The 16,725-nt window shown below is 38.3% G+C and overlaps 1 protein-coding gene across 1 annotated transcript in view; it reads left to right on the forward strand.

The window, feature by feature from the left end:
• The window catches only part of LOC101166504 (glutamate receptor ionotropic, NMDA 2C), a 75,067-nt gene that overhangs the window by 43,847 nt on the left and 14,495 nt on the right, over positions 1–16,725 (forward strand). The window contains exons 8-9 of the mRNA XM_023949657.1: positions 6,903–7,114; positions 16,403–16,594. Coding sequence (XP_023805425.1) covers positions 6,903–7,114; positions 16,403–16,594 — 404 coding nt within the window. The remainder of the gene's footprint in view (positions 1–6,902; positions 7,115–16,402; positions 16,595–16,725) is intronic.

The following is a 16,725-nucleotide window of genomic DNA, read 5'->3' on the forward strand; positions in this document are numbered from 1 at the left end:
GCACTTACAGGCATCTTTTGAAGTGTTAATAACAATGATAATCTCTTAAATGTTCACAATAATGAAAAAGATTTAATTTTGACAAAAAACGAAAGAAAAATCCTTACTGTGCATGTGCAAAGTAAGGCTGGATTTACCTTATCCGTAGCACGCATATGCAAAGCTTTTCTTCTTCTTTTGTTTTGTTTGATGTCAGTTTTTTTTACTAGTGTACTAGTATACCGCCACTTACCGACACTTTATTTACTTAGTTAACACAGACACGTTATTGATGGCTAATTTGGCTGCAAAAGTGAATGCAGTATCCTGGGAGGCATCTCCTCAGAGTAAAGTCCTCCTCTTTTCCCGTTCCCAACATGTAAAAAATAAAATTGATCAACCAAAGAGAATGGCTGCAAGCCGTGTGGTTGTTATCACGCATCGTTGAGATTTTCATTGTCTGTAATGAGGATTAGACAGTACAGTGTTGCATTTAGGCGACGTTCTTTTATTTTGTGGAGCTGTAATTCAATCAGGGAAAGCTCTCTGTTGCACAAAGTTGTGTGATCATAGTTATCCACTGTTGAAGTTGTAAAGGAGGCAGAACTGTTAAGCAATGCTAACAGGCGCTAATCTTTTCTTTAAATATTTATATTAATTATTTAATCATGAATTCCAAGGTTTACAATCGTGGAACAATAAACGTACAGATTACGGGAGCTAATTTATTTCAAATATCTTAACGGTTGCAATGTTGGCGACAAGTGGAAGTGATGTCACATTCGCACATGTGTGGTGTTGATTGGGTACCCGTTATGCCACGTACACACTATACATGTGTGGTGCATTCAAGAACGCGCTGAACGTAGGTTGTTGTACTCGCTTTTGGCATATGGTGTTCACACAGGTCTGTCGCTACCAGCACATGTACTCACAGTGGGAAAAGATGCGAAATGTTGAAACAGATTAAATTTCATTAATCTTTTTCCAGACTTTTTCTTTCACTCTATGACTTGGTGTCGTAGAAATCTGGCTGGGTACAAACTACAATTGTGAATTTTTCCTTCACAATCACTTTTCAAAAGGTTGGTATTTGGTTTGAAAAGGACGCTGCTTATATTTCACTACCAAATCCAAGTCCCTGATTGGTCAAAGTTTAACTGGTTTAACTTTCAATTGCTGCACGTTTTTTGTTGAGCCCAAAAAGAGTCTTAAAAACTTGCGTAGCAACGCGTGAACATGATAGTTTTGAACGCAGAAGCCCAAAACCCACTCTTAAATCACTCGCTCGAACGTTTCGAGTTTCTGAGCCTGGCGTGAAGGTAGCATTACATATCAGGTAGCGACAACTACATTTTACAGTGTTTGACGGCTTTTTTGAAAAAAACAACTAAACACAGAAGCAAAATCTTGCTGCTTGTTTTATTTCTTTCCTGGAAAGACAAACTTCTTTTATCAGTGTCGGGTCTTCCCAGGTTTGTATACGTTTGTCTGTGTATGGACAGGGATGTGGCTGTAATCATGCTGAAATGGGTGTTGGGCATGTGTGGAGGCCATCAACAGTCCATACTTTGTCCATAAGCTCCTCAGTGTACCAGAACGTTGTAGAGACACATGTGAGGCCATCTGTCTGACAGCAAAGGCTGGGTTAAAACCGGGTCATGAAACAGAACAATGACCTGAAATCCCAATCAGAGGAATTATAGCGTGTAAAAGTTCAATCGTTTCATTCAATTTGGAAGAAATATTTTTATAAATGACTGTTTTTGAGTTTGAGGTCTTATTTGTGCGGTATCCATAGGTGTCTGTGTCTGCCGTCTCAATCCCATTTCTTTTCATCCCTGCCTCATTACTTCCTGATCGCTCAACGCATGTTCGTCTTCTCCTCCCACTGTCATGTATCTCATCTGTTATGATGACACATCCGTGTTCTCTTTTCAAGGTTCTCTCCGTCACTGTGACAATCTGACAGGTTAACATGATGTTGCTCCGCATCCTCGGGTGGGGGTGACATTTGTCTCTACATTTACACAATTTTTTTCTCTGTACTTTTTACTTTTTACCTGAAGATTAATCCTCTTTTTTTGGCATCCATAGATCAAACATAATTTCTTTTTTTTTGTTTTTGTTTCACCCTGCACCAAATCAAAGGACTTTAACTGCATCAGCAGTTTCAAGGCCTTGCATTTTTGTAGCCGGTTGACCTTGCGCTACAGTGTTTGAGTTACCCTGCAGGTGTCTTTCTTTGTGGATGTTTTCTCCCTCTAATTACTCTGGTTTCCTCCCAAAGCCTAAAACATGCAGGTTAAGTTGACTGCTGTTTTAAATAGCCCCCAGGTGAGAGTGTGTGGTTATCTAACTGTGTCGCCTTGTAAACCTATGCTCACGCCACTCTTGCACTGTGCGTTCAACTAACAAATTCCAATTAAAAGTCTACGTAAAGACGTGTAAATTAGCATTTCCGGCATCCGCATTTAAAACTCTCACTTTCATGCATCGCTATACAAGTTTCTATGATTGTTTTTGGGTTCTATGTACAAAACACGCAGCCATTGAACGCATGTTCATAGTTAAACCAGATCAAACTGTGACCAATAAGGGACTCGGCTTTGGTAGTGATGTATGGACGGTGTCCCTTTCAACTCATGGAGGTGCCAAATTCACGAGAATTGTGACACTTTGACATTTTGCACTTAACCTCTTCCAACTGTAGGTGGTGGACATGAGCTAAACAGTAGCAAAAGAAAAAGAAGAAGAAGCCCCTCCTTGCTTGTCCAGTGTGAACCCCATGGGTTAAACGTGCATTCTTAAATGTGCGTCTGTTGTGAAAATTGCACAACAGACTGGTAACCTGCAAAGAAAATATACCGTCTCCTGCCAGATGAAAGCTGGATTCAAATCTGGGGGACTAAAAAGTCCAATTTTTGTTGTGTGGTTAGATTTCTATTTTTTTAGTTTTTGTTTGTTTGTTTGTTTTATTCATTGAACAACTTAAATAAAAAAAAAAGAAATCATGAAACACTGAAGTAAAACCTAGCATAAATCAAGGGCCTTTGGTTTAAAGGTAAACATAAAGATGAAAAGTTGATTTTCACAAGGAAAAGTATAAAAATAGCTAAAAAAAAGATTTTTTTTTGGTCGATTTCAAACACGGGCACCTCGCTGTGAATTTGCCAACAACATTTTCTAAAGATGGCATTTCTGAATTTACTTTATTTAGTTATTAATAACAATAAAACACCAGTGATCTTATTTTTCTGATTAAACAGACAAGACTGCTAAGGTTGATGACTTAATCTGGATTTTCTGTAATATGACCAGAGTTAAGTAGTAGCCTTAGCTTTGTGGTGTGAAAGCAGGATCAAAAACAGACTGTTAATTTGCTGAATCTGAAACTGATGGGAATCTCTGCAAGTGCCACTAATGAGATGATCTGACAAGATAGCGGGGTGCAGAGTTTGCTTAAATAAGAAGAGGCCAGTGAATGCCATGGTCCGGATTACTGAGATAAAACAGACGTTCACTTAGGAAACATGAGTGGGACAGAAATTGTGACAGTCCATGTGGGAATTTTTTATGTGGTGATTTTGCTGGTGCAATGTGTGTAGTTTATTTATTTATTTTTTTGAGAAATTAACTAAAGTGAAAGATCAAAACACACTTAAAGGAACTGGCTTATTATATTTGAATGTTTGATTCTATTTTTTTTAATCCTAAATCATGTTTATTATGTTTTTATGAAGCAGCTTCTAGGTCTTTTGCTTTTTTTACATATTCACTTTTGCACAATAAGAGATTGTTTTTAAATTTGTAATTCTGAAGCTGCCTAACTAACCTTATGCGTGTTGTTCTTTTCATGAACTCTAAATTTTCTTTGGGATTGTAAAAGTTTCCCCAGTTAAGTTTTTTATCAGTTCAGAAAAATGCTAAGAATGCTTCTGAAACAAGAATGCTCATTTAAAAAGCTGACTAAGTCGGGGTTAATGGCCGACGAAGTGTGCATTATTGGAAGCAACCGCTTTGCTTCGGACGGTTCAGGCTTCAACGGCGTGCATTATTAAGTGATAATGCACACTTCGAAGGCCATTAACCTGCTTATACCATGGTCACTTACAAAAGAAATAAATAGTAACAAATTTTTAGAGGTATTAGGACTATTTTATTACGTAAAAAATAGTCGCGCCACCGCTGCAGTCAAGATTCTGCGATATAAAGCGATATATATATATGCTGATCTTTCCAATGGGTTGAATAAAGCATCGGTTCAGAAGGTTCACCTCTCACTGCTTGTTTTTGTCCAGATGATGAAGCAAAAGGTTGTTTTAAAGAAGCCGGCACAGTGATACAGAAGATTTAAGATAGGTGACCGGAACTTCTTTTTTCACCGTGCGGTTATCCTGTTGTATATCACTTTTTAATGGACACCCAGCAGCCAATCAGAATCGAGTAATCACCCGGACCATTGCATAAAAATATAAAAATAAACAAACACCTAATTCATGTGTTTTGACAGAAATAGTATGGTTTTGCAATCACAAAACCAGTGCATTGTTTAGTAGAGTCATCCACATATTTGGCTTTTGGAGGAGTTGATCTGTTTGACAGATGAAACTTTCTCATATCGTGCAACTAACTTTGATACGAAACCCTTTTCACCAGTTGGTTTGCACCAGAGCTCTACACAAAGGTTTGTTTCCTCCAATAATCTGCTTTGATTTAACAGGTCTAAAAGTCAATCTAAAGTAAAAGTAAAAAAAATTCTTTGCAAGTGAACTTATGTGGTTTGGAAGAAATGCAGATTGAAATTCACTGATGAATTTTTGATTTTTTGACAAAAAGCAAAAAAAACGAGTTTTCGTTTGTATCCATTACTAAAGGTGCTTTTTTATGAATATTCAAGATGGCCGCCCCTTGCCAAGGTCAAAGGTCAACGAAACTTCTTTGGTTATTGTAGAATTACGCTGGCGGCATATGTGTGCGATTTCGTGAAAATCGCTTGAACAAAAGTGTCGTTTTCCTATATTGTCAAAAAATACGAAATTCGCCATTTCTCTGAGTTCGCCACAAAATGGCCGCCAAGCCGTAGGTCGTGTGGCCATCCCATAATGATTTCATAACTACTTTGGGATATCTCCAACACGGGTGTTTTGGTTTCGTTGCTCTCATTTGAAATTTTTTTTTTTGGCCCCATAAGCAATTTTCGGCCCATTCATTTTTTTGACGGGAACGCTCGCTGTGATGTCATCGACTTCGGGGGGGGGGGTTGGCGTTCTCTTTGCAGAAAATTCATTTTCAATTTATCCTAGGTGTGTGCCAATTTTGGTGAGTTTTCGGGTATGTGGTGGGGGTCAAATTTGCGATCAACGGATCCGTTAGAAACGGGAATAATAATAATAATAATAATAATAATAATAATAAACGAACCAGAAACAATATAGAAGTTTTTGCAGTCAGGTGGCCTATGTATTTCAATGCGGCCTGTCTTTTACTATAGGCTGGGCATGTCTTTTTGGCTTTAAACCCTTCTATTGAGGGATTTTTTTGGCTTTTTCGTGTTTTTGTCGTCATTTTTGCGACTACAATTTTGTCGTTTGTGCGGTGGTGTTGTGCGTGTGTGTGTGTATTTTTGTTGCGTTACACAATTGTCGCGTCGTTTTGTGCTTTGGCCGACTTTTGACCCCATTTTTTGGCGTTTTGACGCGTTTTTTTACGTATTGGACCTTTTTGAGTGTTCGACCCTCGCAGCAGTTACAATATGGTCCTTGCACTCTGTGAGTGCTGCGGGCCATAATTAAAAATTACCAGCACAATCAAAGTTGTAAAAGTTTAATATTTAGGTTTAAATTTTTAAATAAAAAATTCACTGGCTGTCCCTGCCTGGTCAAATCAGCCAAACGTTTATGATGTTAAAGCCCCTTCGACTAAAATGTATGTATTAATTTAAACAGTTTACAGGTTTCTTTTGATATTGTCATCAACAAAATTTGTTTAAAAGGAGCAACACTGGTGAATAAAATGTAAAAAAAAAAAGTTTTAGATCAAGCAAAATATATTGATCAGTGAATACTTAAACTAAGTTATTACCAAAAAAAAACCTCATGTAAAGTAAATGATAATAGAAATCAAAATATGGGGCTTTAAAATGACACAAATCCCAGTCGTCCATGCACAACAAAAGAAAAACTATTTGCAGATGAACAAATGAAGAGTTGATCTAACACAGCGGCTTCATTAAATCTATAAGGGCGCTTGTTTCTCCAGCAGTATGTTGCGAGCTCACTAAGGCTCATTAGGTTTCCTGATGTGACAGTGTCCTGGTTCTTGCAAAGAAGGTTTCAGAGATCCTATCATCATGCAACTCTTTCAACGACCCACCATTGTGACGCATTTGTAATCTAAAGTCAGACGGCTTGTTCCTAGATTTGCTGTAAATTTATTTCCACATCGGTGAACTTTATTAGCACTGAAGAATTTTTGCTCCAACAGTACAGAAGCTGGAGTGAATATAGACCCAAATAATAAACAGATACAATCGCTGGGAAAATTCACATCTTTGAGTTGTGACACTGTTGAATAATCAACAAAATGAACACAGATCAAACGCACTACATTCAGAGATGAATTATTAATGTGATGCTGTTGGTTTTGCTGTTTATAAATGTGTTTTGGGTGTTCTCACTACCACGCTCAAAGATTTAAATCGCTTCATATGTATTAATGAAAATTGTTCTTTCATCTTTTAATCCTCTTCCTCTGGGTGGGAGAAGAAAAAAAAAAGATAATGAATTAATTTAATAAATCATCCAGCTTGTAGGGAAGAGACGGTGAAAAGAAAAGAGGTTGTCACAGAGGTCGCAGTTTACCTTCAAACGTGCATGTTTGCGATACCAATGAGCTCATCCTCTGCCGTCCTCTCTGTTCAGGTTGGAACATTCGCTCGGGGCATCCTTCAAGTCCGCTACCCCATCTGGCCGCGGTATGGCAGCTTCCTGGAGCATGTGTCTGACGACCGTCACCTGACCGTAGCCACCCTGGAGGAGCATCCCTTTGTCATGGTTGAGAACGTAGACCCGGGAACCGGCACATGTGTGCGCAACACTGTGCCCTGCAGGCGTCAGTCCAACTACACAGAGAGGTACACAAACGAAACCCAAACTCCTCATTAATCATATCTTAAAATGCAGGTTTCGTGTTTTGTGATTCCTTAGAGCTGTCAGTCATGGCCTGAAGGGGGGTGGGGGGGTGGGCAATATCCAATGCAAATTTTTTGGCCCCAAGTTCAACAGCTGTAACATTCAACATCTGACCCAGCTCGAATAAGCCGATCTAACACGTCTCGCATTAAATATTTTGTCTCAAAAACTGCCTCAGACTGATCTCTGGCCTCCTTTGGAGGCTAAAGAGTGAGTAGACTGCGGCTCCTCCTATGACCTTTTTAACTTGACTTCCAGAAAAATTGATTTGAATGGACTTCAATGTTTACAACCTGTGGTTAACGTGCTGTGCAGAACAGAACGCAGCAGAACAAGATTTGATGGAGACATGTCCAAAAGCAGGTACATCAAAGTTTTCGTGGAGAGAAGCTAAAAAGCCTTAAAACCAGCTGTGAAGCACTATGTATTTTCTTCATTGATGTAGTACAGTACAGGAACATTTTCATCAAACCAAGACAAAAAATAACACATTTTTTCACATTTATAATGGTTTATATTATTTAAAATTTTCGATTAAAGAAAGTATGTCAATGCTCTGAATTTGTAAAGGATTTTTATAAAATTGAATTGAAAGGACAGCAGTGTCTTGTCTGGCAGTAACAAAGTTGGTTTTAGATGTCTACAAAATCCCACATTAGCACTACAGAGCTGTAGAAAATGGTTAAAAATAGGCATGTATATTATTTGATTCTAATTTTGTCTATTCATCACTTTATCAAGAAGACATTCATACAATATTAATTCATTAATATAAAAGAAGGCAAACGAATAATTAACTCAACATTTTTCAAAAAAGGTTATGCCATCTAAAACACTGGAAGAAACACAAATAAAATAATTAGATGGTACGGGGGAAACAATCAAAATGAAATGATTAAAAAAAATACGTCAACAAATCATGTTCACTTACTTAGAACATAAATAAAACAGAAAAAACTAACTGAAAAACATGAATGAAAATCATGTACCATGCTTCTACAAAACCTCACTTTTTTATTACTGGAGGTGAACAGAAAATAGATTTGTGTATTTTTCACAGTATAAGTCGCAATTTTTTTTGGCATAGTTTGGCCAGGGGTACGACTTATATGTCCTTTTAAAAAATATATAAACTCATATTTTTGTTAATTTCCAACTAACACTAGAGGGCACTGTAGGAATTTATTTCAATATTTACTACTGACAGAAACGCAGAAGAAGCACTGTCCCAAACAAATATGGTGGAAAATCTAATCATTCTCCTTAACTTTCTAAAATTTTAACTTGCATTGAGACACGGGTTGTACAGTGGTGCAGTGGTTAGCGCTTTTGCCTTGCATAAAGCCCCCCGGTTCAAGTCCCAGCTGGGGGACCTGAAACAGAACACATATATATGTATATATCTTTTTATGCTCTGAATTTACTTATATGAGGTTTTTTCTACTGTGCTTTTTTTGTTTTTGTTTGCGTCTGTGCCTTATACGCCCCAAAATAAGGTATGTAAAAGATTCTGCATATTTGGGCTACAGGATCATGCACCATTTTTGAAAATTAACATTTGCCACACTATAAGGGAATCTTAAAAGCCTTAACGAGATATTCTGCGTGTCACCAGTTTGCAACCACAAACTGGCTCAAAGTCAGACAAAATTTTTCCCAGAGTTCTCTTAAGATGTGGTGGATAAATATGGCATACTTAGACACTTATTTTGAAGACAGGTATAGGAACCCTGCTGCCCATGTGTTGGAAATATCCTTGGGCAAAGCACTGAACTATACATTGCTCCTGCTGGTTATGGGTTGGCGGCCGTATTCTGCAGCGGTTCAGTGTGTGAACGTGTGTGTGCATTGGTGAATTAAACTATGACTGTTCGGCACTTTGGGCCTTCTAAAAAGGTAGTAAAACACTATCTAAGTATGCACCATTCACCATTTCTAGTTCAGAGTGCCTTATATATAACAAAAGTACAAAAATAGACCATTCATTGACGGTGCTCCTAATACCAACCCCTCCATAAAAGTTTTCAAACATGGTTCTTTACAAGCTTCAGCACTTTGTCCTTCTAATAATGAGACGTTTTTGGACATTTTGACAAAAATGGCACTGTGAGCAAAAGCAAAATTAACACTACTTTTCTGGTTGTGAAAAATCAAACTTAGATATGTAGGTAATATTAGATTGTCTACAGGACTTGCTAACGTTTCATTCCACGAGTCCACCAGTAGCTCCTCTGCACAGCAGAGCATTCTGAAGACAAATGCGGTGCTATCTGTCCAACAGACGATGGCTGGGCCAAACAGGATCGAACATTCATTCCATGCACTGCAGCAGCTTATCTAACACTCAGAGGGAAAAAACAAATCTCAGCTTGTTGCAATGATCCAGTCAAAGTCGTCATGTTGACTCTGACAGTAGCTGGACATTTAATGATCCCTGCTATACCCAGAGTCAGGTTTGTTATAAATAAACATCACCTGGGTTGTAAAATGTGCTGTGCTGCGGCTCATCTGCTCTTCTGTTTAACTGATGTAGACCAAATGCTTTATTGTATGTCCTGTTGCATAAAAAAGAATGGATGGAGTATTTTCTTTGAACAGAACTGTATAATACCTTCTACTTAAAACTGTATGAAAAACATTTCCATTGACATCTGTTCTCTCCACGTTCCTGCACTTTAGATCATTGCAAACCTCCACACTTCATTAGGCAGGGAGTAATTGTGTCTGCTGAGTGTCTGCACACTTTTTTAAAAACATACCTTTTGTGTCAAAAACAGATCGCAGCTTGCAGAAAACAGACATTAAATAGCTATTACCTTCGAGTGCCTGCACCTCATCAGTAATGTCTTCATTTGGTCAAAACAACTCCTCACAGTGCACACAAAATGAGAGACTGTTTACAATAGTTTTAATGTTTGTCCACAGGTTTGTTGGACAACCAACATAACTGCAGGATGGAAATATAAGCTTAAAATTTCTCTATTTAAAATATAAAAGTGGCAACTTTGTCACGCCGTGGGGGGGAGGCTAGAGAGCCGGTAGGACCCAGATGCAGAGGCGGAGGCACACTGTTTAGGGACTAGAGGGTTTAATACAAAACAAAAGGCGCTGCAGAGCAGGATGACAAAACCAAAAAACAAAAACTCCCTGTGGCGTGGCATGAAACAAGGAACATGGCTTGAAGACGTGAACACCGAGACAATGGCTAATGGACCAGCACAGGAGGAAGGCAGAGACAAGACTTATATACAGACAGGGCAGACAAGACACAGGTGAACACGATCAGGGCAGTTGGGGACCAAAGGAAGTAAAACTCAAGAAACAAGACAAGACAGGAAACCTTTCAAAATAAAACAGGAAACAGAACCAAACAAGACAGAACAAGAACTAAAACGAAAAACAAGACACAACAAACTCAAACCATGACAAACTTGGTTGACTTTCAACTTTGCTAGTAATGCAGGGGAAAAAACCTGAATGAATACTGTGTAATTGTATTTGAAGTATTAATTAAACAATAATAGTTTAATAGTTTCAGAAAGTAAAGTGTGGAACTGTGTCCACAAAAATGTAATTGAAAATGGAAATTTTCCCTACTATGTTTCCACCGCCTTCTGCAATGAGCGTTTAAGTGACCACTTTTAACACGAACTCTATGTAATCACACGTAATTGTGCGTTTTGTGCTTCTGGTTAAATACTTGTTCATGCGAAGCAAAGCACATTTTTAAGGTTGTTTTCGGGCTCTATGTACAAAACGTGCAGGCGTTGAACGTGCATTGAAAGTTAAACCAGGTCAAGCTTTGACTAAATAGGGATCCAGCTTTGGTGGTGATATTTGGATGGCATCTGTTTTAAGTTACAGAAGTTGCCAACCGTTTGAAAACTGATCATGGAGGAGAATTGCCGTTTGTGCCACAATGGTGACTTGAAGCGTAATATTTTACGTTTTATAAACCCCGAGTTCCCATGTGGTTTATACAATCTCTTGTATGATATCTTGTATGATACCTTGTGCTATCCTAGGCACTTTAACATTGGGAGTTGGGTCATCTAGACCCACTATACAGTGTGCCGAAACCTTTTTCTTCTATGATTTGTGATCTTCACTGGTGTCCATGGATTACATGAAATCTTTCCACCTTTAGCCACCTTTTTCATGGTATGGAGAACACATCAATGCAAGGATGGGGTCATCTAAGATAGCACAAGGGTTAAAATAAAATTTTTGCATTTTGGAATTTTCAAGTTATGATTACAGTTTGAAAAACAAAGATGAAAACGTAAAGGTTAATGGCCAAGAATTAAGGACTTTAATAATAAGGAAATTATTCGTTTGCCTACTAACTGGTTAATGTTTATTTATTTTGTGAGTGACCATGGTATAAGCGAGTTAATGGCCTTCAAAGTGTGCATTATCACTTTTTAAGGCACGCCGTGGAAGCCTGAGTCGTCCGACACGAAGTGCGTTAAAAGGTGATAATGCACACTTCGAAGGCCATTAACCCGCTTATACCATGGTCACTTACAAAATAAATAAACATTAACCGGTTTTTAGTCCTTAATTATTGTTTTTGTTCTGATTTGGATCGCAAATAGTCCGCTTTTCATAAAAAGCGGACTATTTGTTACGTGGTGCAGCGCCTTGTCATGGTAACGAGACAATGCGCCGCACCACCGCTGCAGTCAAGATTCGGCGATATAAAGCAATACATATATGATGATCTTTCCGATGGGCTGAATGAAGCATTGGTTCAGAGAGAAAGTTCACCTCTTACCGTTTGTTTTTGTCAAGATGATGAAGCAAAAGGTTGTTTTAAAGAAGCCGGCGCATTGACAAAGAAGATTTTTAGGTGACCGGAACTTCTCTTTGGGGCGTGTGGTTATTACCGTGCGTTATCACTTTTTAATGCACACCCAGCAGCTAATCAGAATCAAGTTTTCACCCAGACCATGGTATAATAATACACTACATAGAAAAACTATCCAGAATATGGAACAGTTTCTCACTTGTCTTGATGTTGAGTGTTGAGCGAGGAAGCCACTTGAAATGTTTCATGAAGGTTTTAAGTCCATTAGCCATGACCCAAGTTCAAATACCCAGAAAAAGACACAGAAGTACCAGCATTGCTGCAGATACATTAAAAGTGCCAGCGTTGAAGTCCCCAAAAAAAGGAACTTCTCTTTTTTCAGCAGGAAGCTTCACAAACTTTAGCAGAAATCTATCATAATATCTCAGATGTTGAAAGATTCTCGAGTTAAAATCCTGACCAAGTCTACGTAAAGAGGGACAGCCAGCTTAAGGTTGAGCTGGGAAACCGTTTCACTGACAAATTTCTTTTTAAAGTCACACATTAGCAGCATGTTCACTGTGCAGAAAATTCACCTCTTTTTCGATTTTCAATCAACCTTTTATTCACCTGCCTAGCAAAAAAACAAACAATTAAGTCGACGAATGCTCTTTGTGCTCTCAACAGCGAGTCCATATGCTGGTGTGTCCGCTATATGCAGATTGTGGATCTGATCATCTCTGGCACATTAATTATAGAAAGAGATATGGAGCGGCTGTTCTTGGATGCAATGCCACATTGATTGCCAGTAAAGAAGATTTATCTGTTCGATACAGAGACATCTGTCAAAGCATGGGACAATGTTATCCCGCCGAGGGTTTCTCTTTGACAATTTCTCTTAGCCTGGCATGTCCTATTTGGAAGGTGACCAACAAACAGGAAGCGGGGAAAGAGTAAGAGAGAGGACCGCTTATTTATAAATCACATAATCTGAGAAGATTCTCCGTAGAGCAGATGTTTGGCATGATTAAAACTTTTTGTCTTGCTCATTAAAATCCGAGCCTTTGGATGGATGATGGTTTCTTTTGCCAGAGGGCTGAGTCCACCTCTGCACTGATTAGGAGCAGGAATTCCTCTCTTAGCAATCTGATTTGAAAAGCTTTTACTCCAAAAACAGGAAAATATCCTTGAGACATTTAAATGATATATAATATAAAAAAAGAAAAATGTGTGATAAGAAATTTTTAAAAAGCGTTTGCGTCACTGTTAATTTTTCGTTCACAGCAGATTCAATTAGTTTGAAGGGACACACGTGTCTGGTTGCATCTGTTTTAGCTTTCAGATGTGATTCATTTATTGTGACAGTTTTAATGAAATGTATCATAGTGAACATGACTGAACATGTCGTCCTCATGTTGATTTTCCCTTTAAAAACATTGGTAAAGATCAACAGGATATTACAATATGTTAGAGTGTGACTTTGAAAGTGAATTTGGATTCAACTCTTTGCCCTTACTATCCTTAAAACATTAGAAATGTCCTAAATGTCGTTATTTTGGTGTTTTTTGGCACGTTCTTGTGGCATTTTCTCATGATGGAGGACATATAAAAAGAAAATTAAGCTCAAATTAGCATTTTTGAGGATTTCTTTATTCAAATCATTAAGAATCAGGAGCAGATAAAAAAGGCCTTTTAAAAAGATTGTATTTGTGACGTAGAAAAAGGCACTACGCGGGCCTCAAGCTCCCTACTCTGAGCTCTCAGTAACAGAGAGGGGAAGGGGGGCGGGGTTGCTCCAGATCTAAACTGTTCAGAGGCGAATTTCTAATGAACTGCTGCAGCTTTGCAGAAACTTTGTTCTAAAAACAACAATTTTTATTTTCAATTTTGGCAAACAACAGCATAATCATTATTAAGAGGCCATTGTGAACATCTTTACAATAGATCAAAAGGTGACCAGGGTGGGACTTTAAAGGGCTTAGAGGAAGACTATTCAGGAAGATTTTATTAGCTCTAAAGTTTTAACTTTTTAAACTTTTATATTTGATGTTGCATTGTGTCTTGTGCAATATTTTTCAAGCTACTGACACACCACGCTAAACGTGGTGCTTTTTCTTCTTTTTACTAGCGCATGTCTGCCACCTTCAGTTGGAAGAGCCTTGGTGCAAACTGTCAAAGCAGTACAAATCTTGCATGCCTTGCTCCAGGAATATATGAACTGAGTAGAATATATGAACGACTTAGCGTCATTATTCCAGCCGGGCACAAACTGCAATTATTAATTTCTCTTATTAATTTCTCCTCGATAATGAATTTTTAAATGGTTGGCACTTCCATGATTTAAAATAGACGTTATTAAAATGTCACTACCAAAGTCAGGTCCCTGATTGGTCAAAGTTTGACCTTGTTTAACTTGAAATGCATATTCAATAGCTGCATGTTTTGCACGCAGTGCCCATAAACGGTTGCAAAAACTGGCATAGCTACACCTGACAACGTGAGTTTTAAACACAAGAGCCCGAAACGCTAATTTATTAACAGACTATTCATTGGAAGCAGTCGCTAGAACTCTCACTGCTGAGGGAGTGTGAATGTTGCTTCATACAGACAAGTGCTCCTTGGGAACAGAGATCCTGCACTCATGACTTTAAAGAAATAGTTAAAATATTTTTGATAAATATGATTAAAATACAAGCTGTTTGTCAGCCGACTAGTCTTAATGTTCTGAAATATCTCAAACAAATTTGTAACCCTTGTGCTATCCTAGGCACTTTAACATTGGGAGTGGGGTCATCTAGACCCACTAGACAGTGCGTTAAACCTCATTTGTGATCTTCACTGGTGTCCAAGGATTACATGAAATCCTCTTCACCTTTGTCCACCGTTGTCATGGTAGGGATAACACGTCAATATAAGGGTGGGCTCATTGGATGGCACAAGGGTTAAATGTTCATATTTTTAAATAAAAAGTGCATACATTCACATGTCACAGTTTCGATTGTGGAGCCCTAGGCTGCAACTTGAAGGAACTAACTAATGTGGTTTTTAGGGTAATCAAAGTGTTGCTGTCATTTTGGTGCAACCACACTAAGCCAATGATGAAAGCTTTTATTGTCTATATGATTTTCATATCAGGGGGTTTCTGGGTATTGTGTTGCATATGTGAGGACACAGTTTACTTCCATTTTTTTTGGTTTTATGATAAAATATAATAAAATGAAGAATTGTGATTTTTATCATCTAATGTTTGTTTGGCTCTGTAAAGAACATCTTACTCTGGAATCTAATTCTGAACTTAATACATTAGGTTAAACTGACCCCTTTTTGTTAATAAATGCATAAAACAATGAGAAACTTTCTGTGGTTGAGGAAAACCAGTTTTTCCCCTCCTTTTGTGTAGTTATTTGATACCTCCCTTATCTCCTTCTCCTCCCCCATCCTTTCTAAAACTTTGGCCTCTTCCCTCTCAGGGTTTATCTGGACCTTCACTATGAGCTTTCTGTCAGTTTTTCACCTGAGAATCTTCATCTCTATGGTCCAGCTGCCTCATCCTCTCCTCCACGCTGCGCCAGTTTTTGGGCAGTTTGTGGAGACCACACAGCGTAGCATAAATGCCGCCATTCCCCGGAGGACGGCGCCGAGTGTATAAACACAAGACGACCCAGTTTGAGACGGTTTTTGTGTGCACTGGTGAATTGCTAGTGGAGTGTGTATAATGACGACAGGTGGCCGACTCTTGCAGCAGTTAATTAACACTGAATTTATCAGAATTAGATCCCCATGAAAGAAAAAGCTGTCAGAGTACAATTCGTTTTTTTATGTTAAAATGAATGCACGCACTTTAAAAAAACAATCTGTTAGTCTTAATCACTTGACAGAATTCCTTCATTTAATCCTCCGCTCTTGTTTTGTGGTTTTTCTCATCACTTTTTAGTGCTAACATGACTCAATTTTTAAAACCTATTTAACTAAATATTTTTTTTCCAGCGTTTGTGTTTTCGAATAGTACCCTAACCTTATTTTTACTCAAAAGTCTTTCTTCTGCTGTCTTCCTCTATACCCCATTAAGTAGTGAGGCCAAAGAGTGGAAGTGAGTGTCCCATAGATCCTTTAATAAACTCTGATTATAGGCCATCAAGGTCACTCAGCCATGTGCTGTGGCCTTTGTTACAATGGTGTATTTCTGCATGGTTACAGTTTTCTGGTCTCTCCCCCATCGCTCCAAAAGACACTTACATTGATTTTAGCTAATGATCCTGCAAGTGGCTGCCCTTCACAGAGCTTTCTGCTTTACTTTGGACCAAGTTAAACAACGGCTTTTGCCTCTGGAGCTAAATATGGGAACATTTCCAGCTCCCAGGGAAGAAGTTATTCATGTCAAGATGCTAAAAAATATATATTTTTTATAATTTTGCATATGTCTTTCTCTCTTTGCCTGCAGTGTTTTTGGCCCCACAGAGTCTTACACCAAATTGTGCTGCAAAGGTTTCTGCATAGACATCCTCAAGAAGCTGTCCCGAAACATCAAGTTCTCCTTTGACCTTTATTTGGTCACCAATGGAAAACACGGCAAACTGGTCCACGGAGTTTGGAACGGCATGATCGGGGAGGTGAGAAATGCACAGCTGCCTCAGTCAAGATACAAAATTAAATAAATAAATAAATAAAAGACTTATAGAAATTCACTGAAGTAGTCGCAAGCAACATTTTTGTCATTTCAAGTATGTTTGGAAGAAACATGTTCAGGTGGGTTGATTTAAAAAG

The sequence above is a fragment of the Oryzias latipes genome, chromosome 19, assembly GCF_002234675.1.
Source record: "Oryzias latipes chromosome 19, ASM223467v1".
NCBI lineage: Eukaryota > Metazoa > Chordata > Actinopteri > Beloniformes > Adrianichthyidae > Oryzias > Oryzias latipes.